Source organism: Ursus americanus, chromosome 16, assembly GCF_024610735.1.
Source record: "Ursus americanus isolate L20-20 chromosome 16, mUrsAme1.1.p, whole genome shotgun sequence".
In the NCBI taxonomy this organism is placed as follows: domain Eukaryota; kingdom Metazoa; phylum Chordata; class Mammalia; order Carnivora; family Ursidae; genus Ursus; species Ursus americanus.
The window spans coordinates 4,098,810-4,108,733 of record NC_142142.1 but is presented as its reverse complement, the minus strand read 5'-3'; the positions used below and the strand labels follow the sequence as shown (position 1 = coordinate 4,108,733).

At 38.9% G+C, this 9,924-nt stretch overlaps 1 protein-coding gene across 1 annotated transcript; it reads right to left on the bottom strand.

Annotated features, from left to right (window-relative positions):
- Window positions 1-798: 798 nt before the first annotated feature.
- On the bottom strand, window positions 799-1,767 carry LOC123782779 (olfactory receptor 56A1-like). The gene has a single exon (XM_045783087.2). The coding sequence runs from the start codon at window positions 1,765-1,767 to the stop codon at window positions 799-801; it is 969 nt and encodes a 322-aa protein (XP_045639043.1).
- Window positions 1,768-9,924: the final 8,157 nt, after the last annotated feature.

Genomic DNA, 9,924 nt, shown 5'->3' with positions numbered 1-9,924 from the left:
AATCTTTAACAGTCATGATCAGAAAAAGATGGTAACTTTTCTGAGTTATGTGCCTCTGCTTAGTTCTTCCTGACCCTGAAGGGGGATGGTCTAGAAAGATGCCTATAGGTAACAGCAGGTTCAGAAAAATGACACAGAGGAGCACCTGGGTGCTTCTGTCAGTTAAGCATCCGATTCTTAATCTCGGCTCAGGTCATGATCTCAGGTTTGTGAGACTGAGCCCCACATCAGGCTCTGTGCTGGGCATGGAATGCTTAATATTCTTTCTCTCCCTCTGCCTCTGCCTCTCCTCACCCTCTCCCTCTCTACAAAAAAAAAAAAAGAAAGAAAGAAAAGAAAAGAAAAAGAAACAAAAATGACACAGATATCATGGCCTGAACAGCAGAGCTAGAACTTCAACTGTACCTGAGAAAGGAGTGCTGTGTCATGAAGTCTCTGGAGTCTGATAGCCTGAACTTGAATTGATGCCCCACCACTCACCCAGTGTGGCCTTGGTCAATATTTCTCCATAAATTTTTATTTTCTAATGTATAACATGAGACAGTAATCCCTGTCCTATAGAACTGTTATGAAGATGAGATGATTTAGAAATATAAATGTCTACATACAAAGTTAGGTACCTAAGGTTAGGTACCTGAATAGGCAAATGAACTTTGGTCAGGTACTAGGAGATTCACAGTAATTCCTGAGACTAGAGGGACAGAAACGGGTCAGGAAATATTCGCTACCCAACCATTATTTTACTGTTTGGAATAACAAATCCCAAAATAGAAACAAAGGAAATAGTAATAGATGTTTCTATAGAGGTGCCCGTCTATGTATTCTAAGCCCTCTCTGCAATAACTTCTGACACCCCTGCTTTAACTCTTTGGTTCGAAATCCATATACAATAGGATTCAAGGCAGGAGGTATGAGGTGATGAAAGACATTAAGCAAGATGAGGATGTCCATGGGGACCCTCTTTCTGGCCACATTTGTCAACACAACAACCAGCAGGATGGTGCTGAAGAACAGGATGAGGATGAAGTGAGAGCCACATGTGCTCAGGGCTTTGACAGCAGCCCCCTCAGCCTTGAACCTAAGCACAGCTCTTAGGATGAAGGTGTAAGAGAGGAAGATGAGGATGAAATCTGAGCCCAGTAAAGTCCAACCAACCACAAATTGGTAGATTCTGTTAAGGGTGAAATTGTCACAGGAGAGCCTGGACACAGACAAGTTGGCACAGATGCAGTTCTCAATGACATTTTTCCCACAGTAACGGAGCCGGGCAGTGAGAAGAGGAATAGGTGCAGTAAGAAGGGCATTTCGGGTAACAATGAAGACACTAGCCTTGGCCACAAATTGGTGAGTGATGATGGATGGGTATCGTAGTGGGTGACAGATGGCCACATAGCGGTCATAGGCCATGACCATGAATGTGCAGGACTCCATGGCAAGGAAGCAGTTCATGATGAACATCTGGAGGAAGCAGGCTGAGAAGCTGATGGACCTGAGGTCAAACCAGAAGATGGCCAGGACCTTGGGGATGACGGTCAGGCAGAGCACCATGTCCAACAGGGAGAGGAGGCTGAGCAGGTAGTACATGGGCTCGTGGAGAGAGGCCTCCAGCCTGATGGTGATCAGCAGGGTGGCGTTGGCCCCCATGGCCAGGAGGAAGAGCAGGCTGAGGGGCAGGGACAGCCAGTGCTGCCAACTCTGGTAGTTAAGGAAGCAGATGAGGAGGAATTCGGAGACTGGAGCAGTGGAGTAGTTGCAGGGTGATGTCATGAGATAAATCCTAAACCGAGGAGATTTCACCTGCGTTTATGTACGATAAGACATAGGAATTGGGTCAATAGAAAATAAAATTGTCAAAATGCTAACACTTACTCATCCATTAAACTGTTGAGTATAGAAGAACAATCCCAAATGAAGGCAAAGTTCAGTGAAGATATACATTAATAGGGAGGGGAATAAGCAGATTATTTCTAAAGTTAATTCAGAAAAAAAAGATAAGACAGGCTACCCACAAGATTTAGAAGGAAAATGAGAATTACCTCATTAAAACATACTGTAAAACTACAAAGTTTTTTTCAAGTAAGACTGATATGTGATACTGATAAAGCAAATTTACTAATTATAGATCCCACAGGTCAGAAATGTTCACTAGTTTCAGAGTAATTTAGAATAGTAAAGATATCATAAAGTCATATTAACTGTGGGTCTTTTCAATGAGTACTGCTGACATGATTTATTAGTGGTAAATTAGTTTTTCCTCAGTTTTTATCACACATCAAAGTCAATTTGAGATGGAAAAATTTATGATATAGTTCCAACCCTATGACAAAGCAGAAAAAAATAAACCTTGATTAAATATAAAGAAAGTCCCATAAAATCCCCTATCATTCTGACCTATTGTACCACAAGCACAACTCATCCTGGACATGCTTAATTCAAGCCTGCGCAAATACAGCTCAATGTTCCTATAGAAAGTTATGCTCAAAGGTAGGAGCATAGGTAGGCTCTTTTCATTAACATTTATGACCACCAACATTAAATGAGTGCTTAATCAGCAAGTCCATTAAAATAACCTCTGGTTAATTTGCTCCTTCACTCATTGCAAGCAATTTTTTACATTTCCTAAATATTTCCTAAGTGGTAAATCCATCCTCTCCTCTCTTAGAAGATCATCTCCCCAACAGCATCACAAAGACAGCAGAGGCTATCAGATGCAAGTTCCTCAATATCTATGATAGACTCATAAACTCATCAATACCTATACCTTGCTCTTCTCTTTACATCTAGCCAACTCAAAGATCTATCCCTCCTAATTACAATTCTCGCACCTCTGATATAGTGTCTATCCACCTCTGATCTTCTTAGGAACTTTGACTTTTTAATTATTTATTCCATTTCCTGTGTAGTCAATCTCTCCATAGATCCTTCCCATAGATATTCAAAATGCTGAAGTCTCTCATGTCTTTATTTATTATTATGTTCAGTTAGCCACTGTATATAGTACATCATTAGTTTTTGATGTAGTGTTCAACGATTCATTAGTTACATGTAACACCCAGTGCTCATCACAACACATGCCCTCCTTAATACCCATCACCCTCTTACCCTGTACCCCCACCCCCTTCCCCTCTGAAATCCCTAGTATGTTTCCTGGGACCCACAGTCTTTCATGGTTCATCTCCCTCTCTGATTTCTTCCCCTTCAGATTTCCCTCCCTTCCCCTATGGTCCTCCATGCTATTGCTTATGTTCCATGTATGAGTGAAACCATATGGCAATTGCCTTTCTCTGCTTGACTTACTTCACTTAGCATAATACCCTCCACTTCCATCTATGTCGATGCAAATAGTGGGTATTCATCCTTTCTGATGGCTGAGTAATATTCCATTCTACATATGAACCACATCTTCTTTGTCCACTCATCTGTTGAACGGCATCTCAGCTCCCTCCACAGTTTGGTTATTGTGGACATTGCTGCTATGAACATTGGGGTGCATGTGTCCCTTCTTTTCACTACACCTGTGTCTTTGGGGTTAATACCTAGTAGTGCAATTGCTGGCTCATAGGGTAGCTCTATTTTTAACATCTTGAGGAACCTCCATACTGTTTTCCAGAGTGGCTCTACCAGCTTGCATTCCCATCACATCCTCGCCAACATTTGTTGTTCCCTGTCTTCTTAATTTTTGACTTTCTAACTGGTGTAGGGTGGTATCTCATTGTGGTTTTGATTTGTATTTCCTTGATGGCTTGTGATGTTGAGCATTTTTTCATGTGTCTGTTGGCCATTTGTATGTCTTCTTTGGAAAAGTAACTGTTCATATCTTCTGCCCATTTCTTGACTGGATTATTCATTTTTTGAGTGTTGAGTTTGAGAAGTTCTTTGTAGATCTTGGATGTCACCCCTTTATCTGTAATGTCATTTGCAAATAACTTCTCCCATTCCGTGGACTGCCTCTTAGTTTTGTTGACTGTTTCCTTTCCTGGGCAAAGCTTTTTATCTTGATGAAATCCCAAAAGTTCATTTTGGCTTTTGTTTCACTTGCCTTTGGAGACGTGTCTTGAAAAAAGTTACATGGCCGATGTTGAAGAGGTTACTGCCTATGTTCTCCTCTAGGATTTTAATGGATTCCTGTCTCACATTGAGGTCATACATTCATTTTGAATTTATCTTTGTGTATTGTATAAGAGAATGGTCCAGTCTCATTCTTCTATATGTAGCTTTGAATGACACATTGGATGAGATGGACTTCGTAGATATATACAGATCATTCCACCCTAAAACAACAGAATACTCCTTCTTCTCAAATGCACATGGAACTTTCTCCAAAATAGACCACATGCTGGGTCACCAATCAGGTCTCAGCCAATACCAAAAGATTGAAATTATTCCTTGAATGACATTAGACCACAATGCCTTGAAACTGGAACTCAATCACAAGAAAAAATTTGGAAGGAATTCAAAGACTTGGAAGTTAAAGAGCATCCTGCTAAGGCATGATTGGGTCAACCCAGAAATTAAAGAAGAACTTAAACAATTCATGGAAACTAATGAGAAAAAAAACACTTCAGGCCAAAACCTATGGGATACTGCAAAGGCAGTCCTAAGAGGGAAATACATAGCCATCCAAGCCTCTCTCAGAAAATTAGAGAAATCCCAAATGCACAAGCTAACCTTATACCTAAATGAACTGGAGAAAGAACAGCAAATAAAAACTAAACCAAGCAGACGAAGAGAAATAATAAAGATTAGAGCAGAGATCAATGAAATAGAAACCAGAAAAACAGAACAGATCAACAAAACTAGAAACTTGTTCTTTGAAAGAATTAATAAGATCGATAAACCACTGACCAAACTTATCTGAAAGAAAAGAGAAAGGACCCAAATTAATAAAATCATGAATGAAAGGGGAGAGATCATGACCAACACCAAGGAAATAGAAAAAATTATTAGAAATTATTACCAGCAACTATATGCCAACAAATTAAGCAACGTGTAAGAAATGGATGCCTTCCTGGAAACTTACAAACTGTCAAGACTGAAACAGGAAGAAATAGACAATCTGAATAGACCAATAACCAGTAACAAAACTGAAGCAGTAATCAAAAACCTCCCAAAAAACAAGAGTCCAGTGCCAGATGGCTTCCCAGGGGAATTCTACCAAACATTTAAAGAAGAAATAATACCCATTCTACTGAAGCTGTTCCCAAAAAAGTAGAAACAGAAGGAAATTTCCAAACTCCTTCTATAAGACCAGCATTACACTGATCCCAAAACCAGGCAAAGACCCCATCAAAAAGGAGAATTACAGACCAATATCCCTGATGAACATCGATGCCAAAATACTCAATAAGATCTAGCTAATAGGATCCAACAGTACATTAAAAGGATTATTCATCAGGGCCAAGTGGGCTTTATTCCTGGGATGCAAGGGTGGTTCAACATTCACAAATCAATCACAAATCAATGTGCTAGAGCACATCAATAAAAGAAAAGACAAGGACCATGTGATCCTCTCAATTGATGCAGAAAAAGCATTTAACAAAATACAATATCCATTCCTGATTAAAACTCTCTTGTGTCTTAATAAATTTCTATATCTATCCCACATCCCCATTTGTTGTAAAGACCATGATTTCAGTTTTGAACAAAGATACCAAATCTCTCTTATTCCTTTTCCTTTTACACCCAATCATAAGGAACCAGAAGAGACAAAGGACATCTAAAAAGAGGTGACTGTTGGCTTCAATAGTTCAGTTGAGAAGTGGTCACTGTGTAAATAAATGCCTCTAGAATGGCTCTAAAGATGTAGAAAAGGATCATAATTAGAGGTATATAATTAAAGATATAAATAAAATGGCATAAGAAAGGATTAGACTGAGTGGTTCTATAGAAGAAGAGAGGTTAAGAATTCTTAATTCTTCTGGATTAAATGACTGAATTTCACAAGACAGGCTGTGAAAATATTTGATGTATGTTTTAGAGGCAGAGATGATGGATCCAGTTTTGATCTGTTGAAATTGTAGAATCTGTAAGCTATCAAAATATACATGAGTCTGACTTCTGCAGAAAAGAGTTTGAATTCATTTGAAAGCTTGGTGTTAAAGGAAGAAGAATTGGAAATCACAGCACATAGGATATAGTTCAAACCACTGTTACTTTTATTTCTCACCCCGTACTTATTATCTTTTCCTGCCTATTCTGCCACCCCTGAAAAATCCCTTCCTTGGCTCTTTTTTGTTCTTTTTCCTTCCCTTAAGTGTAGCCCCTGTGCATGAACATACCTCAGAAATCCCAGTCTCTTATCCATCCAGCTCCCTGTCTTCATTCTTTCCTCATATTGTAAGGAATGGTTCTAAATTAAGCTCATCCTTCTGCTGCCTGGATTTCACTAAGAAAAGTGTACTTAATATAAAGGATAAAAGAGGAGGGGATACAAAGGAATAGGTACAGAGCAAAAGGTCAAATGCCTGGATATATTGCCAAGTAGAAGTTTGGACATGAATATGAGTCGAAGTTTTGACATATTCAGTTAATAAAAATTAGAAACTGTCTCTCTACTAAAGGAAGTAACAGTGATCAGAAGGAAGGTGATTATTCTTTTATTCTACTTTGCTTTGTTTCACCCATGCTTAGAATAGTGTCCAGTTCAGTGCATCTTGGTTTTAGGAATATTTTTGGAACTACCACCTAGAAGATGTCCAGGATAAAAAGATCCTTAAGAACTCATGATGAGGAACAATTTATGAAAGTGAAGATATTTTACCTAAGCGATGTCCCCCAAATACATAACTGACTTTCAAAAGGAAGAGATAAAAACTAGGACCACTGGGAGAAAATCACAGAGAGATCTGTTTCTGTTGAATATGAATCCTGTAAAATAATCCTCTTGTTAACACTATTCTGCTCAAACGTGATGGGGGAAGGCAACAACCGAATTTCTTCACCAGCTTTTTCCCTGACCCTCACGGACCTAGGTGCTCAGTGTCATACTTAAACTCAAAACATGATATGGAATTGCTGAGACTCCTGAGAGTCTCTTCGAATGTTAGTGCATCTAGTACCACCACCCATGACCAACTTCTCGTATCATGGGAGCCAATATAAGAATGCAGAGAAAGTCTCCTGTTATGAATCTTCTGGCAACTTAGCTGTTGTGGGCCCAGCACAGCATGATTTTCTTCCCTTGCCCTGAAACTCACCAACGATGCAACAGATTGAGTCCTGCTAAAGGAGTCAAATGCCTGCATCCAGTAACCAGAGCCAGAACTGCTTCCTTGGCTCTGATGAAAAAATCTAGAGGGTTTTATGATCTGCAGTCAGTTCCTCACACTGTCCCACCCCCTTCTCCACGCCATCTGGGAACAGTCCTAGTTTGGGTTACTAAAACCCTGGGGTCAATAAGCCAATCTCTTGGGAACCTTCATCTCACCTTATGTTATGATGCTACTGGGTGCCAGCAGTTGCAATGCAAAGGATAGGATTTGAAACTAACTTAAAATTCAAATCTCTCTCTATCAGCTTGACTCCACAGACCATCCTTCTAAACATTATACCACTTTCAACATCCTGAAATGTTATATTGAACCTTTCCAGAATTTCTTAATGAAATTAACCTATTACCTGTTTTTTATATGATCCTGAATTCAACTCTGCTATCTGATATCTGCACGGATGTGGGTGACTAATTTACCCTATGTAAATCTCAGTCATTCAATAAGTATTTACTTATTATTACCAACCATGTCACCAGCACTAGAATAGTCACAGGCATAAAACAATGAATAAAGTAGTTAAGGTCACTGCCCTTATCTTTACAGTTTTCATATTACATTATAATATCAGTAGCTTCCCATTCTTCATTAAATAAAACTTGCTTTCTTATTATGTACTACTCAACACTACACATGAATTGGGTGGACAGATCCCTGTCAGTTTTGTTCCCTATTAATGTGGTGTCTCACACGGTGTTTAGAATATAGTAGGATCAACACATTTTTACCTAATTAATGAAATCAAGGTCATACATAATCTGACCACTTCCTACCTCTCCAGTGTATTTAGAACAACTTTTCTTGAAAGCAGAGACTGTGGCCAGTGGGGAAGAGGTTACTGCCTATGTTCTCCTCTAGGATTTTGATGAATTCCTGTCTCACCTTTAGGTCTTTCATCCATTTTGAGTTTAACTTTGTGTATGGTGTAAAAGAATGATCCAGTTTCATTCTTCTCCTTGTGGCTGTCCAATTTTCCCAGCACGATTTCTTGAAGAGACTGTCTTTTTTCCATTGGATATTCTTTCCTGCTTTGTCAAAGATCAGTTGACCATAGAGTGGAGGGTCCATTTTTGGGCTCTCTATTCTGTTCCATCAGTCTATGTGTCTGTTTTTGTGCCAGCACCATGCTGTCTTGATGATCACAACTTTGTAATATAGCTTGAAGTCAGGCATTCTTTTTCAACATTCCCTTGGTGATTCATGGTCTTTTCTGGTTCCATACAAATTTTAGGATTGTTTGTTCCAGCTCTGTGAAAAACGTCGGTGGTATTTTGATAGGGATTGCATTGAATATGCAGATTGCTCTGGGCAGCATAGACATTTTAACAATATTTCTTCTTCCAATCCATGAGCATGGAATGTTTTTCCAACTCTTTGTGTCTTCCTCAATTTCTTTCATAAGTGTTCTGTAGTTTCTAGAGTATAGATCCTTTACCTCTTTGGTTAGGTTGATTCCTAGGTATCTTATGGTTTTTGGTGTTATTGTGAATGGAATCAATTCCTTAATTTTTCTTTCTTCATTTACATTGTTAGTGTATAGAAATGCAACTGCTTTCTGTGCATTGATTTTGTATCCTGCCACATTGCTGAATTGCTGTATGAGTTCTAGTAATTTGGGGGTAGAGTCTTTGGGTTTTCCACATAAAGTATCATGTCATCTATGAAGAGAGAGAGTTTGACTTCTTCTTTGCCAATTTGAATGTCTTATTTCTTTTTGTTGTCTGATTGCTGAGGCTAAGAATTCTAGTACTATGTTGAACAAAAGTGGTGAGAGCAGGCATCCCTGTCATGTTCCTGATGTTAAGGGAAAAGCTCTCAGTTTTTCCTCATTAAGAATTATATTCGCTGTGGGCTTTTCATAGATGGCTTTTATGATATTGAGGTATGTTCCCTCTATCCCTTACTTTAAAGAGTTTTAATCAGGAAAGGATGTTGTATTTTGTCAAATCTTTTTCTGCATCAATTGAGAGGATCACATGGGTCTTGTCTCTTCTTTTGTTAATGTGATCTATCACATCGATTGATTAGGGAATATTGGAATAAATCCCACCTGGTCCTGGTGAATAATATTTATAATGTAATATTGGATCCTATTAGGAGGATCTTGTTGAGTATTTTGGTATCCATGTTCATCAGGGATATTGGTCTGTAATTCTCTTTTTTGATGGGGTCTTTGCCTGGTTTTGGGATCAGTGTAATGCTGGTCTTATAGAAAGAGTTTGGAAGTTTTCCTTCCGTTTCTATTTTTTGGGGAACAGCTTCAGTAGAATAGAATATTTCTTCTTTAAATGTTTGGTAGAATTCCCCTGGGAAGCCATCTGGCCCTGGACTCTTGTTTTTTGGGAGGTTTTTGATTACTGTTTCGATTTCCTTGCTGGTTATTGGTCTGTTCAGATTCTCTATTTCTTCTGTTTCAGTCTTGGTAGTTTATAAGTATCCACAAATGCATCCATTTCTTCCAAGTTGCTTAATTTGTTGGCAGATAGCTGCTGGTAATAAGTTCTAATAATTCTATTTCCTTGGTGTTAGTGTGATCTCTCCTGTTTCATTCGTGGTTTTATTAATTTGAGTCCTTTCTTTTTGGATTTATTTGAAAGAGGCAGAAAGAGAGAGCACATGCAGAGGGGAGGACCAGAGGGAGAGGGAAAAGCAGGCT

Excerpts from the sequence above, each read along its gene's own strand:
- LOC123782779 (XM_045783087.2), bottom strand. The coding sequence starts at position 1,767 with ATGACATCACCCTGCAACTACTCCACTGCTCCAGTCTCCGAATTCCTC.